The following is a 20,426-nucleotide window of genomic DNA, read 5'->3' on the forward strand; positions in this document are numbered from 1 at the left end:
AGTTTCTTCGCAATGTCGTAACAAACCTGAAGGATTTATTCGAGACACTTCCAGCACACCTTTAGCTGTGTGGCAGTTTTGATTTGAAGTGAAACGAAACATAGTACAAGTATCTTGGTATACCTAAAAGAACAAGCAACGCATAAATAAGATTTAAACAACGACAGGATAGGTAATGGATGAATGCCTACGGGTTCTAGGTGTGTTCCCTACAACAGGGTATTCTGCTCTCATAATTATCAAAACAAGTAGCATCTAGTCAGGATACTGGTCCTCCCTTTGGTTCTCTAAACTGAAAAGTCTCAGGGATATAGCATCCAGCTTAATTAATTGCAATGTAACCAGGGGAGGTTTAGCTGGCTGCCTTGTCCAAGACAAGATCCACGGTCAGTTGTGCCTGTACACCCGTTTCTGAAATACGTACAATAATTTATGGACTGTTATAATAAGAAGCGTCTGGGTGCGGGGGAGAAAAACACGACTGCACTAAAAGCCACACGACTGGCACTAAAAGCCATAACAATATAGGGTCCTTAAGTGGTGGGCACTCCCGTCCCCTGCACACCTTCGTAACTGTGATCATTCAATCAATAAATGTATCATTAATGATATTATGTTGCATCACATATTCAATGATGATTCAGTAATTAGTCTTCACCGACATTCAATTATAGAGAAAACATCCTCTACAATGATTTGTTTACAAATTATATAAACAGAAAAGCTCAAAATATGAGCTTGATGCCTTTCATGCCAAGCTCTTCCTCCGGAGCAATTGTCTGACGAATTTTAATTCTTCACTCCGGAGGAAGGGCGTAGCCAAAACTTGCCAAGCTCATACTTTAACTTTTCTTTAGTTTATTATATATTTCATAAACAAATCATTATAGATGATGTTTTCTCTATAATAAAACATTTTTATAATAATTGAAATCCGATGAAGACTAATTACTGAATCATCACTGAATATGTGATACAACATACTCACGTTACTGATACATTTACTGTTTGACTGATCACAGTTAAGGTTTGCAGAGGACTGCAGCGTCCACCATTTAAGGACACTATATTTCTATATTCGCCAAGGCAAGAAGAGTCTTTTCATAAGACGTATAATGCCTAACACTTCCCTAGAGATATGGATACCAGTTCACTAAGTGCTTAGGGATACAATGCCCCCCTGCTCTGTCACAGTCTCAGACATGTCACACTGGTTGCTTGGCCTACCTTGGTAAGAACCAATTTCTCTAAACTCCCAAGCCTATGGTGATCTCTGGTGTTCTCAAATCTCTAACCTTTCAGTAGTCCAAGTTTGTCAGCTCTCTTGGTGCCTCTGCCCTTAAAGTACCTCAGTGATCCCTCATTTCTTTCTTCAAGTGGCACTGCTCATCTTTCTCCAACTCCACCAACAATCACCTTCACTTCTGCACCTCTTGTACCAGAATGAGAGCACAGAACACCTTTATAATGCCTGGGACAGATGCAGAATCCAGGTATTAACTGGTGAGGATAGGTGTTGCTTGGCCGCATCCTCGAGAGTAGGGATGTTTTGTAGTTCAGCTGGGGAAGAACATCTTTAAAAAGGCATGGTGTTCATTTTGGATTTCTCCTATGTTCTCCGAGTGTTTGACTGGCATCCTGGTTCGCTCCTTCCCTGAACTGGTCTTCTGTTTATGGGTAGGAAAGTGTGTGGACTTTCTGGAATCCATGTACGTCTACCCCAATTCATACAGATTTTGTTTTCGATCTCCCAGGTACTTGAGCGGTCCCTTTTTTTAGAATGGAAACCGCCATGCTGCATTGAGGGATGGAGAGAGAGAGGATTGCATGAAGGTTGTTCTCTTGGGTCCAGACTGGGTTTTAAAGGTATCAAAACGTGTCCTGAGGAAACGGAGAGCATTCCTATGGAAGTGAATGTTTTTCTGCTGTTCAGGGATTGGGACTGCATGGGCTCACCCGGGGACTGACCGGGTCTTGGCTCTGGTCCAAAGGAAAGGTACAGACTACTTAGAACCTTACCTTCTCAGAGTCCCATGTTAGCATTTCAGATTCTGGGATGTGTGAGGCAGGGATAGATACCTTCCGTCACAATATACATTGTAAAAACTACTTTAAAAGAAATCTAAAATCGTCTTGCTCTTGTGTTTCTACTCATCTTGAGGCATCCATTTCCATTGCCTTACATTATCACTAACCTGTCATACCTCGCCAGAATAAGGCAACATTGTCACTACCCAACATCACCACACAAACAACCCACTTACACAATTTGGCTTTCGAGCTGGACACATCACTGAAACCTCTACACTTCACATCTTCAGTGGCGTCCACAACATCACAGACAAAGGACACGCAGCACTACACAATCCTCAAACTCTCTGAAGTCTTCGGCACCATCGACCACACCATTGCACTCAACATTCTCTCGCATGATGAAACTCTCAGGCACAGTGCTCGACTGGTTTCACTGCCCTGCTCACTGACAGGACACCCTTTTGCCCTATTTTCGAAAGAACCCACGCAGTCAAGTATGGGGTACCATAAAGATTCCTCCCAGTCTCTACGCCTCGTCAACCTATATGTTGAACGTCTTGGACAGACTCTTGGCAAACAACCTCCATTTCCAGCAATATGCAGATGACACAAACATACTTTATCCCCCTCACATCCTCATAATCTGTCGTTCCACCATTACAACCTGAATGGCCACCCCCTGCCTCAAGATTAACGCTTCCAAAACGGACTACCTCCTCCTATGCCCCACAGGCACAAATCAAACTTTAGATCAAAGAACTCTTCCACACAAATCCTCTCCACACGTGTCAAATCCATTGGCTTCACAATCGACCGCCTCCCACCTTGTCTTCACACACTGCATTGCTGCGGTCACCAAAATATGCAATCCACAACTATACCAGCTACGTATGGTCCGACACATCCTTCCTCCAGGCTGCTTACGCACTGCAGTGCCAGGGTTAGTTCTCAATAAACTGGACTATGGCAATGATCTTCTCACTTCGCTCTCCAGCAGGACTCTTCTCCCCCCCGCCCCCCGCAAGCCAAACAAAACGCAGCAGCCAGACTCATCCTCCAACTACCCAAACACTAACATCACTGCAGCGCTCACCCAGCTCCATTGGCTCCCCATACCCCAAAGAACTGCCTTCATAGCACCATTGTTTTCAGAGCCATCCACCAGAAAACCCAATCTTACCCTTCTGATAAACTCAATCCCATCCCCCACACAAACACCAGACAAGCAAGCCAGCATATCCTACGTATTGCATTCTACAAAACATGCACACAAAAACAAGCCTTTACCCAGTAGGCTACCTATTCACGCCCACACTTCGCACTCCCCATCAACACTTTCAGAAAGCCTCAAAACATACCAATTTTCCCACATCGCCCACCACTCGATCTCTCCTGCTACCACTTGCAGAGTTCTAAGAACAGGAGCTGCATATCTCCCAGCTGCCCTCCATTTCGCTTAGAAGACCCTAGGTTAGCTTGACACCAACCAATAGCTTCGTTTGGCTCCCCAGCCCACCTGATGCTGAACAAACACACCTATGTGAATTTAACTATGTGCATTTGGGAAAATATATAAATAAACATTAGAAGACATATATACAACATTTAAAGCAGAAGGGATGATAAAAAAAATTAACATTTATAATTTTGTACATTCTATGAAAGTTAAGATTTGAGGAACACTATGTACTAGCTTCTTGTTCCCCAATGATAGCTCCTAACCACTGCTGGATACAAAGGAGCTAGCTGCCTTTTGCTCCTGCTTATCCAAACTTGCATTTTGATCACTGCACTCGTCTATCCTAAACTTTTCAACCTATCTAGAAAACATTTTGTAACTTCGGTTTCACCTCGCACCTTTTCAACTTTTGACTTGTAAGGCACTCCAAGACCATCTGGGTAGAGCCTATATATATTTATGAACTAGAGGGTATCTCCCTAATCTGTCTGGGACTGGGGCTGAGAACAAATAAACAAGAATGTGTCCCCCAACAGGAGAAAACGTGAACTCTAACAGTGAGATAATTCACTGTGCGCTGTCTCAATATACAATTGTTGGAAAATGGATCACTCCTAACTAGGTGCATCTACTTACTACCTGGTGATGGCCATCTATCCAACGAGAAGCTCTCAAATATGTAGAAGCAAAGACACTCTATATTGGACACTCAGCATTTATATAAAGAAAAATTGTGCACGTTTTATTTCTTTGGCTAACACAATTAAACACATTCTAGAATAACAATTTCTAGATACCAAAAAATTGTTAAATAGGCAATAGTATATCAAGAAGCCTAAAGTCAGAATCAGTAATAGAAAGAAGCAAAGATGAAGAATTAGAAGGGTCTAAAACAAATACAATTGGGGTTTAGAACCATACATCACTTAAATCAGAAAAATTGCAAAACAAGAACGTGCAGGAATAAAGCAATGCATTTTGACCAAAAACGAATCACTGATTGGTCAATTTCTTGTATCATGTAGTACAATTACACATAATTTTGACAAATTGTCCTGATTTTTATGTTGTTCTACTGCTACGTAGGACTCAATGTCTTTTGAATCTACTCGGGGTCCATCTGGGTAGAGCCGTCACTGAACAAAAAAAAAATATATATATATATATATATATATATATATATATATATATATTAGAAAGGAAAAAGTAATTACACTTCCCCACACGGGGACAGCACTCTTTGCGGTTTAGGACGCTAGCATAAATCTCCAAAAGTAAATCAATTCACCATTAACCAAAGGTTTTCATGCCATATCCAGTTTTATTCAGGGCATTTAAACTCATATATATATATATATATATATATATACACACATACATACAAGAAACGTGCACTGTGCTGCCAAATATAACAGTTAAAACATATTTTAATGTATTGCCTTCATTTGTCCAAAAAATGTCTAAAATAAAATGTGTACATTTTAAATGAATTTATTTCCGTATTGACATGATTTCAACAAAGAAACTCGGAGTACAGAGAATTGGATATACAATAAAAATAAAGTGCATGGATCCAAGTAATTGTTAAATCAAAGTGATTGGAAGAGGCACTGGTCTACTCTTCCACCATCTCTTTACTCCTCTTCCTCTCGACCCTAATCCTTTACTCACCCTTCCTTCATTTGAATACCATTTCGCCCGTTTTATCCATCCCTCACCTATTGCATTTCTTATCCATCGCCCACCTGGTCCTCATTTTGCAAAGACCTCTATGCTCTTTTCTCCTCAATTCTGCCATTAAACTCCGCTTTTTTTTTTTCTTGGAGACTTAAACTTGCATCTTTTCTCTACTCATCTCCTGTCCATTCCTTCCACTACTCGACTCCCTTGTAGTATCCTTCCCTCCCTTTCCTGCCCCAGCTTGGGTTCTTTCCTGGATCTTCTCTCTGCCTCTCATTCCCCCCCCCCCCCATCACCTGTTGTCTTAAATTTCCCCATCCTTAGGATCATTCCCTTCTTCACTTTCACTTCACCTGTCATCGTGCCCCATTTCCTACTATTCCCCTACTTTCTTCAGTCACAATCTGTGTTGCTTCAGTGCTTCAGTCACTCTGATTTTGTTCAAATCTTTCATCCTAATCTTTCATCCATCTTCTCTTACCCCTCAGATCTTGCTGCTCAATCTGTTGACACAGCTTTCTTATCTTTTAATACAGATCTCCCCCCACTCTTGATGTCTTTCACTCTCTGCCCTTTTATCCACTCTCAAACCACCCCCCTTGTCCCCGCCCCAACCTTGGCTTACCCCAGATTTCCGATTGCTTAGTTTCCCTCTCCGTTGGGCACAGCGCAAACGGAAATCAAATCCCAACTTTCTTTTGATCTGCATGAGTTATCTTGCCTACATTCTATGTGCAGTTCAGCGCTATTTAACACAAAAATACCTTTACTAGTCTAATCTCGTTCTCCTCATCAATGTCATCTCTTCCAGTCTTTATACCATCTTCCGGGACCAATTCCCAGTTAACCTCATCTGACTGGGCTACTTTCTTTATAGAGAAGGTGAATCTCTCAAGTGACTCAGATGCCCACTCATCGGACACCCCTCTCACACCTTCCTTGCCTGCTGCTCCTACCTTTCCCTCGTCCCATTTGACACGAACAGCTACCCTTACCATGAGAGCCCATTCCTCTGCTTCTCCCCAGACCCTTTTCCCCTTTACTTATTCCTAAGGTTTCCCCATTCTCCCATATCTTACTTCTCTTTTTAATCTTTTGCTCACAACCTCAGTTTATGTTTCTTAAATTAAGAATGTGGTAATCCTTCGATACTTAAGAAACCTACTCTTGACTCCACAATATTATACAACAGCCGACCGATTTCCCTTCTCTCTCGCCCCTCTAAACTTTTAGAACATGCTGTTTATTCCCAACTGTACCCATCTAGATCACAACACTCTTTTCTTATCAATCTGGATTCCACCTTTCACTCAACAGCATTGGTCCTACTTCCTGTTTCCAAATCTCTTCTATCCGTGGGTCAATCAATACTCTTCCATTCTTATTTTATTGTGTCGCTGTAGGTTTTCCACAATGTGGATCACCCTCTCCCATTGGTGTGACTGGTTCTGCTCCTATCTTTTGGATAACTCTTCATCTATCTCTTGGTCCAGGCATCTCTCTTCTTCTGCCCCCTATTCATCACAGAGGTCCGCAAGGCTCTGTCCTGGGGCATCTCCGATTCTCTCTCTGCACTGCCATGCTTGCCCACATAATTGAACTCTATGGTCGATGATAACATTTCGACGCCGATGATTCCCAGAATGTTCCCCCTCTCCCTGCTTTCTCAGAATCCATCTAAAACAGAAATCCTCTTTTTCCCCATCCATCCTATTTCCTCCTTAAGTCATTCCTCGGTTTGCAATCTTGGAGACATTTTTTACTCCAATCTCACTTTTGATATCGCTGCTACAGCTTAATCCTGTAACTTCCAGCTTTTTAATATTCGGAAAATTCAACCTCTCCACATTTTCAGCTTATTTCTTCCCTGGTTATTTACAGGCTATATTATTGCTCGGTCCTGCCCCTCAGTCTTCCGGCCTATTGTCTTGATCCCTTGCGTTCTATCTTTAATGCTGCAAGTAACACTCTTGTCCATCTTCCTCCTCGCGCTTCTATCTTTGTGGCATTTCATTGATTGTCTCTCCTTTGAACCCCTGCTTTCATTTCACTCCTTGGCCACTCAAATGTACAACACAGTCTGGCTCCCTCTTATTTGGCTTCCTTTGTCTCATTCTATACTCCTACCCATTCTCTTCCCTCCCAATCTCACTTTATTTGGTTACCCCGAAACCCGCCTGTGCTGTGTCTCGATTTTGTTCTTTCCCCCAGATGGCTCCTACATTTTGAAATGCCCTTCCTCTCTCGGTTCGTTCCTCCACATTATTGTACTCTATCCATTGGTCTCTTAAACACATTTGCTGGCATCATAACGTTATGGCAGTTCAACTCTTCAATTTCATTTTTACTGTCCCATTTTTTATGTTCAGTGCTTTGGAAAGACGCAATATAGATTTAATTAATGAAATACAAACTTATTTTGCTGTAGACCAGAAACACAATTACTTGTTTACAGAAGTATGTATATATTTGCGCATCAAAAATGAAGCTTAACTTTGTGTTCTATTACCTCGTCAACTCAATTATTTTTCATTGTGTGTGCATTAAAAGCAACAAATAAGTGTATGTACTTCGAAAAAGAAATAGTAAATTCATAACCTTTGGTGAATTAGGTTCACATGGTAACTGAGGACATTTCTATGCTTGATATCCTTACCTTTCAGCAACATTGCATTACTGTACTGGCATCAAAGCAAAGGGAATAAAATAAGCAATAAACAGCGACAACATGTTGACTCAGAAGAATACTTTTAATCTACCAACTTTTGATTTATTTTTCTTAAATTAGTTGTTGCGAGAAATGGCAGAGCATCTAGGTAAAAGCAATAAACAAATAAACAATTGGGTGGCTTCACTGTAAAAGTAGTACTAAAAATCTTTAGCATTTCCCGGGACCATAAATTGTTCTTCTAGTATTAATCTGAGATTCATCTAATTGTTTTCATTTTTCTTACAGTTATGTTTTGGAATAAAAAATAACTTTGTTAGAATGTACTCATCCATGTTGGGAAAACATTTTAAAACAAAGGCCAAATCTAATTCTTGTTGACAAATTTTAGAGCGAACGAACATCACCATTTTACATTTTCTAGACCATGCAGTGGAAACATTTTTACAGTGCTATACTTGCTTCTTAGAACATTAGACTTCCCAGTCTAATATGGTCATGTAGGATATGCTAACATCACAAAATGCGATTCCAATACACAATTATTTGACTACCCGTGTAACAAATTTGAGACTATTTGTGCAATTATTTTGCACATGAAATGCAGATTTTGAAGGTAAAATCAAATAAATAAAGGAAAACTTTAGCGATGTCGGCAAAAACGAAAATGCCCTCATCAAATAGAAAACAGAAGTATAAAGACAAAGCAACCATCTGAAAATACACACACACACACGCACACACACACACACTGCAACTAAACCACACCACAGAGAACATAATACCACAAAATGATTAAGCGCTGACCTAGGGAAAAAAAAATCCAAGTTGAAATAATCTAGAAGGTGAAAATATAACGTGTCCATTAGTACTAACCTTGCAGCCTTGTAATCCAGTAAGTTTTCTCCTGAATAATATGCTCAATGTTATTAAATGCCCCCCCACCCCACCTTTGTGAATGACTGATCCAAATTTTACATCCCTTGGTCACAACATCAAGTAACCATTCAAAAGTTCACAATCGTCCAAAGAAATCACAATTACCCAAGAAAATGACCGAGCGCTGGTTAGCCGCGATAGATGGGGACACTAGCAATAATTCAGCAAAAGTATTAGCCTGAAAAAAGTTAGGAGAAAAAGTGGGAGACTTCTGGAATTTGGGTTTTGACCAAATATTCTAAAATAGTGGCCAAGAAAAAAAACAATGGGGTTCACAGCTCCCAACATATATTCCCAAAGAAGATTGGTTCACCTACTTTAGATTTCAATAAAGGAAGCATCAAGTCCATGATAACTTGGAAAAGGAGAATGCCAACTGAAATGAATGCACTGCATGTTGATGCCTTGTTAGTTTTGCATGCATCGGAGTCAAAGAAAAAAAGGAAGAGCTTGCAGCCCAGATAAAATACCACTGGATTTATTTAGTAGTGAATAGCGCTGGGCGATATATCGAGTTTTGGCACTATATTTTCAACATAGATATAAGATTTGCAATATCATTAACTAGTGGTACCACCCGGCGTTGCCCGAGTCTGTAGTCGACATGCACGTGGGGGTCTGCTATAGTTTTGTGTGTTTCATAACTTCCCATTTTTGAAAATGGCAAAATCGCCAATCTTACAAAATCGCCTATACTGATAGCACAAGGCCACACCCCACTCCACCCCTGTGCAGGGCGAATGGGTAGGGCTGGTCAAATTTCACTATCGCCAGTACACCCCAGACTGATATGCCAACCTTGGGCCAACATTTCAGCCCACCAACTTTTATGGGGCTGGAGCCAACCCGTGACAAAACACATTTTCACAAAATTATATATCTAAATATACACATGTACATATTATTACATATACTACAATTTGTATTTGCATTTTGATATTTACACAGCTGTGTGCATTCTCAAACAAGCAGAGAAACCCTGTATTTGTACTTTATTTTGATATATGTCGTATAAATAAAGGTGTTTGTGACATCTCACATGTAGTTGGCGGCTTACAACTGAGCATTTAACCCACATAAACAATACAGATTTAGATCATATAGCCCGAAAATAACGAGATACGACTTTTGGTCCATCGCCCAGCCCTAGTAGAGAAAAGAAAGTGTGGTCTATTTTACCTACATTTTTCAACAGATTGACTGAAAAACATGCGATTCCCAATAGTTGGCAAGGAGCCATGGCAATGCCCATTTAGAAGAATGGGAACCGTATTGAGGCTTCCGACCAAGATGCCATCAATTCCATTTTTATCAGGGAATAACTTCTGAAAAGGGCTCATATATAAATTCGGTAGAAACGTCTCCATGCAACCTTTTCAATGCTAAGAATGCAGCCAAACAACCTTTTAAACAAATCTAGGTTTTCGAGATTTCAAAATCACAATGAATCCATTTTCACAGCCTTTAGGATAAATCGTTTGGTTGAGAGGTCAACTCTAGATTTCTATCTTATTATTTCAGGCATTCAGTTTAAGGAAAGCAACATCACATTCCAAAGACAACCACTGGATGTTTTACAGATACATGTCCTTCAACATACTTAACCAATCAACAAGTGAAGCCAATTTGCATGAGAAGTGAAACTCACAGGTTTTATTTTCCAACAACTCTACCTAAGTGCATTACATTACTAATGTCACATATTCAACAAGCGTACTCTTTCATGATAGGCTACTTTGGTCAAACTAACATGGCAACAAACACAAATATAGTAGCCATTGGAATAAACAAGACCTTTGCAACACCTAATGTCACAAATGTGCGTTTACAACTCATCTAAACTTAATACTCTCACAGCCTCCAAAAACAATGTAAAAGTGTGACCTTTGTAGGAAACCAAAAATCTAAGCAGAAAGATTTGCATTTTTAGTTTTGTGATACAATTTTAACATATATGCCCGTCAAATGGTTGAAAAATAAAGATGCATCTACCTCATTGGTGTTCCATCGATGCCTCTCTTTTGGTAAACTTGAGCATTTAGGTAGACATTCAAGCAGCTTCTTCGGTAAAAAGATCTTTACATGGCTGCCGTTGCTGTTCCCATGATCATCTAAAAATCAGAACACAAAGAATTTGGGCACGTTTTTTAAAAAGGAGAACAAAAAGGTGTACTGCACTTTACTCATGGAATGAAACTTGTACAGAATCATCTCAGACCAGAAGTAAAATGAGAATCAGTATCTTCCATCATCTTTTCAGTGAGATCAGAAAACCATACATGCACACATGGATTCTAGAGTAGCATACTGTAATAAAGGAAAACTGCAGAAAGAACCAGACACGTTCCAGGTAAAAAGAATGAAGGTTCATCATGACCTTTCCAGGGATGCCGAGTTACAGGTAAGGGCAGAGACACTTAAGTGAATCAGTGAGGCACAATGGAAACATTCACTAGTACATCAACTCCTTATCACTCTAGATCCAAAACGCATTCACCAACGTTGAACACTGAGCAGACAACAAGGCATTTCTGGTCCATCTCACATGATGCATGCAAGGTAACCCAACAAATGGCTAATCTTTGGTAATGTTCTTGGATGGATTAGCTCTCCCCACCCACAAATCAATCATGCTAGAAAATAATTCCCAGGTGAAAATCTGGTTTAGGCAAGGTCTTCAGCTATCAGGGGACTCACTGCAGCTCAGCATATATAGAACCCAATTAACCCACATTCTCAGTTCTGCCAATTTTCCCCACACTCAGAGGGAACTGTAAAACTACCATTTACCAGCATTTCATGCAAGGGAAATTAGTAATCTGTAGGAGGAAGGACTAGACAATCACAAAATGACACAATCAAGGGTAGGTTGGTCTTCTAATGATTGTTTTCTGCCATAGACGCTTCATAAAAAGAGTCCCAAGAGCCTGGAGCAGGCAGCAAAGCGAAAAGGCAACACAGATCAGGAAACTCTAAAGCACTGAACGACTGAAATGGACCTTCTGGAAAAGAAAAGGAATTCAGGCCCAAAACAAAAAAATCGTGACACCCCTCTCCAAGTCAGATTGTCAATAAGCCTCTGTCAAAAAGGAGTCCAAAACCCCAGCAACTTTTGTTGAGCAAAGCACTCAAATTCAACCAACAATACATCTGTAAAAGTCATAACAAAGCTGACAAATAGCAGTTTAGCCGTTCAGAAGATGCTAGTTTGCAAGACTGAATAACTAAGGGGTCCACAGGATCACACCTCTCCTTAGTCTTGTATGGATAAGGCAAAAGAAAGACTGCCAGAAGAAGCAATGTCAGAGAAACACTCATCACCAACACTAGCTTGAGAAGAGAGGACAGTCTGACCCACAAAGTAATCTTCCCTTGGAAAAAGAGAAGGGGACATTACAGAAAGGTCCTGGAGAGGAGATTGCGGGATCCGACTGAAGCGGATGGCTCCCTGAAAGCTGAATTCCAGAATGGGCATCTACTGCTGCAGGTCTTGGACAGTATTTCAGAGGTATGGCAAGCACCAAGAAGAAGACTCCCCTTCCCACTCTCACCAAAAGGGCTGGAATGGAGGCAGCTGGGGTCTCCCATTAGAGCCCACCCTAGACAGCAGCCAAAATTAAATATAGATATGCAACTTCACCGTTGGAGGGCACTAGAGGAGAAGGTGAACACTGATTAAAAAGGAGACCGACTGGAGACTTGCACGTCATGTTGCAAAAGGGGAATTAAAAGATAACCAAGAGGTACATAACATAAAGGGCTAAAACAAAAGGTTATCCCTTCCAGGAGCAGGCCAAACTTTATAAGAAAAGACTTTCTTGCATCATATGTACCCGAGACACTGGAGCCTTGAACCTGAATACACCAAGAGACCCTGGGATCTAACTGCTTTGTAAACCTTGTCATACCAACGAGTTTACATATTTGGGTAAATAAAGCCAGTCCAACAAGACAGAGATGGTCTACTTCTCAAAATTCTTAAAAATATCAAGATCATTTTCTGGGGCTCTTAAATTGAAATGGCTTGTCACACTCAATATTTCAAGATTCAACAGCAAAACAGTAGGCAGGCACAAGCAATGAAAGCTTGAGGGTTGCACAACAACTACATCAGGATGGCCTGTTTGCGTTCAAAACCACCTGCTCCATTTGTCAGTACTGCCAACAACTAAGGAGGCAAACAAAATTAAACGAGCTCGGGAGGAGGAAAAGAGGCTGCACTACTTATTGCGAATTGGACATTACACAGACCCTCCACGATATTAGGGCATGGATTCTGTGGCACAAAACTTTATTGCTGCATTTCCTATTGATTGGAGGGTGTAAGATTGGCACGTTGCAGGAAAGAGGCAGAGTGCAGCACTACCAGAGAGCCAGGTTGTCATTATTTGTACCTTTTCTATCAGTTTAATAAGAAGAGTCCCAGATGTCCCTAGCTAGTGTTTCATTTGCACTACGTTTTTGGTTTAATGTACATGCCCATTTAATATTAAGTGTATTAATCATTATCAGTAATAATGGTGGAAATATTCCCCTTTTATGTTCCCCAATTCCGAAAACACCCACATAGCTCTCTCACAACACCCCTCACACTAACCAATTTCCCCATAACAAACCCTTCTGAACCTCTCACTCACTCATGTGCATACTCCCATGCTGTCAGGCTGCCAAGTCAAAATTTGCACTCCCCAGTCCCTGCCATACTCTCACCTTATGATCCCCAATTGATCCCGGTCTACAGTCCATCATTTCTTGCTACTTCTGCATCCTGCATGCTTTCTCCCAGTTTATCGCACTCTTCCCTCAACCTTTCGCCAAATCTGCAGCTCACTGCCTCTTTCAAGCCAACCATTCCCTCTACGCTTTCTGACCCACCGCTCTGCTCCCCCTGTAGCCCTTGCTCCCCCTGCTTTTTGGCCCACCGCCCCGCTGATCCCTCTCCACTTTCTTGCCCAACACTCCCCATCTCATCTCAATAGTCACATTGTGACTATTCTTTAATTTTTTTTAAAAAATTACATTTTGGACAGATCCTCAAAAAAACAGGGCATCCAAGACCACCTTATTTCGAAAGGTGAACTGCTCATTTCCATGGGGCTAGGCTGCAGGGCAAATGATGATGATCTGGCCAGCCACTATGAATAAATTGGTGTCAGAATCCCTCTCCGGCCAATATGTTCAACAGGCTTCCAGCGCATTTCACCGTGATGGGCCCGTAAATGGCCAGTCACTAAAAAGCAACCCCTCCAATAAAATAATTTCTATCCCGTTTGAGGAAAAAGCCAAGTGAGACTGCACCGGTTCACCTCTGCTGTCAGACAAAAAAAAGAAATAAAAGAAAAAATGTTGCATGACCAGGTCAGGAAAGACCTGGTTATGCAGTGTACACCTCCCTCCCCCGTGCCCATTCAAAGCACGGTGCATCGGCAGTGGTGGAAATGTAAATAAATTGGTTGGGGATCCCACAAGGGCTGGTGTGGGGGCAGAGTTTGGTTGGAGGTGCGGGGGGGGGGGCGAGCGGTGCCCGAGGAGGCGGGGTTTAGGGGTGCAGAGCTGGCAGTTGACCCCCGATCAAAGGAAATGTCCGAAATAATAGTTCATGCTGCTTCTTTTCCAAACTATATATCAATTCCACTATAAACCACTTCCATGGCACTGGTGAGGAGTTACTTCATTATGCGGATAATAGTTTTGACCAACGTTGCCGATTAAATATTCTTTCAAATGCACAATTTGCATCCCACTTATAAAAAAAAAAAATTAAAAACTCCCCCTTGGGTACTATTCAAACAGGGTGATTTATGTTGCCATAAGCAACGTTTTCTTTTACTTGAACCCCACCCGGCACAGCTCCTGCAGCTGTGAAAGCAGTTGGGTGGCTGCATTTTGTGGGATAGTTCCAATGTTAATAGGGGTATTTATTTATTCATGCAATGTTTGTCGGATACATGTATATTTATGCAATGTTTGACAGGTATCCGGACAAACCTTGCATAAATAAACTGTGTCGTGGCTGAGGACTGCAACTTCCTCTGGTGACCCCTTGCACAGGGTCACCAGAGGAAGTTACAGTTCGCTAGAGTGTGCTTCCCCCCCCCAGCTGCTGACTCTGGCCTGATCTCGAGATCTGGCTACACATCTGGTTCCGGATCTCAGATCCGGCAAGAGCCGACACAATCGCCAGCACTGTGCATCGGATTGTCTTAGTTTTCTTCACATTTAAAATCTCAACCAGTTTGTAAATTCAGGATGTGCTTTTAAAATGGGCAGAAAGGCCCTGTGATGCGTGCAAATCCGCATAGGACAAAAAGGCCATCTGAATGGGTGCATATAAGATGCGCCTATTCTGATGTCCTTTGTGATTGGGCTACGTCTTTGGGCGCAGATGAGGGGGAAGGGGTTGCATATTCCAATCCTTGCGCCCAAAAAGTTGACAACATGGCTCTTTGTGTTACCATCGGTTTTTGAAAAAAGGCAGTTTTCCCCCATTAAAAAAAAACAAACCACCCATTTTCACTGCATTTTGCGGGATCTCTAAATCGCTATACGCTGAATAGTCTGATTTAGACATCAATCGCAGACTCTGCTTTACAGACTTACTTCCCAATATACTGCACCACCCACCCCCAAAAAACAAAAAACTCAGCTCCTCCGTGCCCAGGTTATAGAGCAAATTTTATCCACTGCAAATCGCCCCAGGACAGGGGGTTGTGGGGGCGGGGAAGGCACTCCTGTTGAATATGTAAAAAAATGTGTTTGACATGGAGAACACGAGGTATACGGTTTGGGCCAACAGTCCCTTTCCCCTCTGCAACTATAGGCTGTGCTGCACAGCTGTCTTTAGCCAATACATGGTACAAGCTGGGGGGCGGGGGAGAACTCATCCTTGGTGTGACTGAAAACTGTATACAACCACAGTGTGGTAGTACGAGGTGACTGAGGAGGAAGGCAGTATCAGAATCCTCCTGGTAAATGTCTGCAGTGCTGGCTATCATGGCTTTCGGGTATCAATAGGAGGCTCACAAAGAAATTGGGTATAAAACTGATGTGGCCTAGAGGCTTCCTGCCCTACACCCTGGAATGCATGCAGAAGACTCTCTGAAGTACTAAGGAGTGAAACTCTAGCTGCAACTCTTCATCATATGTAGGCGTGAGGGAAGGTCTTATTTTACGAGGACAAGCAAACACCTGGAGGCGTGGCTCAAAGACATCAGAAAGGGGCTGGGTATGAAGGAAATAGACTGTAACCAGGCCGTAATACAGCAAGAGTTCAGACAGAGTAAATGCATGACAAGTAGCCACCCCAATTCAAGTCGGTCTGCAATTAGTTCTCTGTGGTTGGTTGCGAGGGATGTGCAGACTGTGTACGTTAAGGCTTAGTATCAAAGTGGGTTGCCAGCTCTCCACTCGCAAACAATTTCAAACTTGTCCCGATTAAATTCTCCCTTGTAGACGAGGAATTGAGTGGCCAATTCTTCTGTTGTAATTTGGCCCCACACTGAATGAACAGAATATGGAACAGGAAAAAGGCCCAGTTGTTTCACTGGGTGCGGCTCAAAGGCAAACTCTTTGTGAAGGGCCTCCCAGAATTCACATAACTGGAGGATAGACAATTTCAAAGAATTGGAGGTGTCTCAAGAAGCAGGGCAATCCATGCATACCCAAAGTAATCATCATGCCAGAAACGATAAAATGTTGGCATGTGCATACAAATGAATAAAGTGTTTATTACAGCGTTGGTAGAGTTAGTGATGAGCACAATGGCAATTTGGTAATGTACTCGATGAGCGGACGAGTGACCATTTTATCTTGGGGATTCAATCACAGAATGCATGTGGAGACTTCGTTGATAGGAAAGCAACATTTGATAAAGTATTTTCATTAGCAAAGAAAAATGATATTAATATAGGATTGTATACAGTTATGCCTAAACACACTACAGGATTTAAAAGATAAAATTCGAATTTGATTGGTGCCTGCTAGAATGTGAATGTGGTCATTGTAAGGTGGAATGCATCGTTGTAGGTTGCTAGGCCATTGTACATGTCCAGCTGCATTTGACCAAAATCACTTGTAAAACTGAGGACAGCTAAGGCTGTAAGGTGTCGCCAGTCAGAAGGGAGAGCTTGTGAAATTGCCTACACACAGTGGGCCCTGAAGGAGTCCCCTGGCACAAATTCACATGATAGCATGACTTAGCTTAAAATCAAATAATGTAGCATAAAAAGCATTAAAGCTGCAAAAAGGTTTTGTAAGATATATATTTTTTTTAAACTGATGTTTCTAAGTTGCATAATAACATTAGGCCAAGAACGCCAGCAAAGAAACGCAGGTTCCCAAAACGGAATGTAGATCCAACATATGACATGCATCTACATTCCATAAACACCTCACTGGCACACAAACCTAAATCTCACATCACTAGCATCGTTGACTGTGGTGCCTTGCAAACTTATTAAAAATGACCAAACTGGAGCACACAATCATTGCTCCAGACAACTAGCAAAATATCTAAAATGTGCACACCATGTGGGGGCCTAAATCAGAACTACAACAAAGCAATAGGGTCTTCTTCCTTCTACTTCTTTGTTTGTTTTTTTCTCAAATTCATGCTTTTGCAAATCCTGAAATATGAAGAAACCATCAAAATGGCAGAAGCTAAGGAGTAACTGATTCTCATTGGGGTGGGAGGGCGTGCAGGGGTGAACATACTTGCATGCCATTACCAATTCAGTAGATGTTGGTCCAGTCCTGCTTTTAGCTGTGCATTCTGCAACTTTTAGTCTTCAGATATAACAGTTATAGACCCAGGACTACAAGAACAAAAATTCAAAGTTGAAACAAGGACTAAACGGTCATCTCCCAAATGGAATGGAGCATGTTGCCATGCATTCGTGAGGGGGCGGAGGGGAGTGTCCTCTGCTTCGCCCAAGCAACTTTGCCGACTGGCAGCAGGAGGATGAGGAAAGTTGGTTCTGCTACAGTCGCTTCGCTATACTACAATCTCTTAAGCCCCGAAAAGGCTGATAAGAATATAGATTCCCCTGTCAAATCAAGAGATATGAAACACAGGGGAACATTGCTTGAATAATGCACTTTTAGTCAGATGTATCCCATTGTACTGGATGCCTTTATTTTTTATATAGAGAAAAAACAAAAAAAGCATTCTCAGCTCATTTATGGACTGTGGCAGGATCACAGTGAAGCCAGGATTTGTATCCAATCTGCAATTTGGGCACTTGACCACATAACTCCTGGGCACTTGACCACATAACTCCCGGGCTCTAGCTGGTACACACATTAGTATTGCAAGAACAAACAACATACTGTCCTATAGTTCCTTACAAAGCCCACAAGCCACACAGCGAAGTTAGGACTCAGAGCTGTAGCTTTTTTTTCACACTGAATCGAAGACAAGACGCCAAATGAAAAGGAATCTAAAGCAATACACATCTCCATAACAGTGTCTTTTCAACACTGAAGGACAAAAAATAAATTGTGTGTTAAACTCAAAGCAACTTGTTTTTTTAATAGTGCGACTCACTTATGTCGGAAGAAGCCATCTTACGACTAGAGCTTTGCTAGAGCTCTCATTTCTCATGCGTCATAGTTCATTCACATTTAAGAAAAAGTGCTAGAGTCAACGGAGAATATCTGCAAAGCCAGCATTAAGGTGCTGTTTGAGCAGCTTCTCTCAGACACTATTTTGAGGACATGTTACTTCTCAACAAAGCTCTAGGGGCCATGCGAATTCCAGTGAACAATAGCCCAAGATTTTGGAGGGCGGACAGTGTAAGCCCAATTAGCCCAATGGCTAAGTTCCAGGCAGATAAAAGTGGGAGTAGCCATTTAAAAAGAAGAAAATATGCAAAGTCCTATATGTTTGCTCATGGGTACAGTAATGTGCCTACAGGTATTGGAGAAAGTTTAGCGAAAGGAGTATGTCTGCCACTATGTACATAATTAGAAAGGGTAAAGTTTCTTAGGCAAGGACTGAAGATTATTCTGAATTCGGAGCATGCCTTTTGATTAGAGACAGGAAAATTAGCAAGATTCTGTCCGTCGCCCGCCCCCCCCCCAATGTATTGTCCGATAACCAAATAAATGAACAGTTGATGCCACAGGGTTTCTGTACCTGTGGTTTCAGCACAGAAGGCCTGGGAATAGATTTACCTTTGTATAGACCATGGAGGTCTCATTGAGTGAGTTCAGTTCAAAAGGACATCATTTGGTAGAACGCTAGGCACGACACAGTTTCTGAGAGCAAAGTCCACATTGCTTGGCAAAGCGAGAACTGAGAAGGACATTTTGGTTTCAGGGTGAAGCGCATGGCAGGAGATCACAACAAGCCCTGAGAACACTAAAAGAGGCAGTACTCAAGTTGAAAACAGAAAAGGGTCTTTTTCAAGGGATATCATCAATAAATCGAGGCACCAATTATCTGGTGATAGCATCAGCCCTAGGATCGTTTTTGTTAGGGTAGAGAGCCCCACTAGCAGACACTCAGATTTCTTCATTGAGAATTATTCCAAGTTTAGAGGGGGTTTCTTAGTGAGTACTAGAAATCTCAGGTGGTTAGGTAAGAAAAACATTTTGACTTAACTGAAGAATGCCAAAGAATAAGAACATGTATGAATAAGGAGTAATACACTCAGCTCCAGTGTTGGCTACATTGTAAAAGCATACCGTATATACATACTAGAAAGTCTGGACTACGGGCCATGATTATGCAGAACAGGGCGGGGGGGGTGGAAGTGAGATGACTGCTGCATATGCATCAAGACAGAGGGGCACAACAGTCTCTCCATTATGGAGAATGGAGGATCTTAAACTTATTTGGTGCACACATATGTCTAAGACCTCTTTGTTAGGTACCCATTTCACTTTAAGAACTGACCATATGCGAGTAAAGGCTACTTTTCAGATAAAAATGTATTGCAGTAGCTAGTTGGATTGCACGCTTGGTAACTAGTTTACAAATACATGAGTACAAAGCGGAATGGAGTCTCTTATTTTTTTATTGGGGAAGCACTAGGAGGATAGGATGTACAGTTGTGGAGGTTAAAAAAATAAATAAAGAAGTGTTCCAAGTTGCGAGAGTGGCAAATGGCAATAAAGCTATTGCGTTGTCAAGGGGGATGCTGTGTGCACTCTGGATGGAGTGGTTACTCAGATACAAGAAGCAATGACATGATTTAAGAAGCTGAAGCACGAGTTGGGTATCACAATGTTATCTTTGCTGGCCGAGACTAGGTGCCGATAGAGGATAAGATAGGTAATCATGTAGAGCATTAAGATTGCGAGTAGTAAACCGAATATGCTCCTTGTGGACATAGATCCACTAGTATTGCCTTGGAAATTAGCTGCACGAGTTGCGGTAGGGCTCATGACAGCAAGAACAAGAGGTAAGTAGGTAGTGGTCATCATGGTTCGGTTTTTTTGAAGAGCATAAAGTGCTAAAATTCATAGAAGTGACAAAAGAGGTGGTAATTATGTTATTAGAAGTATTCCAGAGAGAAAGATACCCTAGCACAATAATTACAGACAATGAAGAGCAAATCACTGAAGAGTACTTCGGTTGCCTGAAATTGCAAAGAAGAGGCTGTTCTTCATCACTCAGTTAGCTTTAATCAAACACAGACTTGC

At 41.6% G+C, this 20,426-nt stretch overlaps 1 protein-coding gene across 2 annotated transcripts in view; it reads right to left on the minus strand.

The window, feature by feature from the left end:
• The window catches only part of CAMTA1 (calmodulin binding transcription activator 1), a 3,643,069-nt gene that overhangs the window by 3,572,112 nt on the left and 50,531 nt on the right, over positions 1-20,426 (minus strand). For both annotated transcript variants that reach the window (XM_069610416.1, XM_069610415.1), the window contains one exon: positions 10,773-10,891. In XM_069610416.1, the coding sequence (XP_069466517.1) occupies positions 10,773-10,891 (119 nt within the window). The remainder of the gene's footprint in view (positions 1-10,772; positions 10,892-20,426) is intronic.

The sequence above is a fragment of the Ambystoma mexicanum genome, chromosome 8, assembly GCF_040938575.1.
Source record: "Ambystoma mexicanum isolate Mex_15411 chromosome 8, UKY_AmexF1_1, whole genome shotgun sequence".
Taxonomy (NCBI): Eukaryota; Metazoa; Chordata; class Amphibia; order Caudata; family Ambystomatidae; genus Ambystoma; species Ambystoma mexicanum.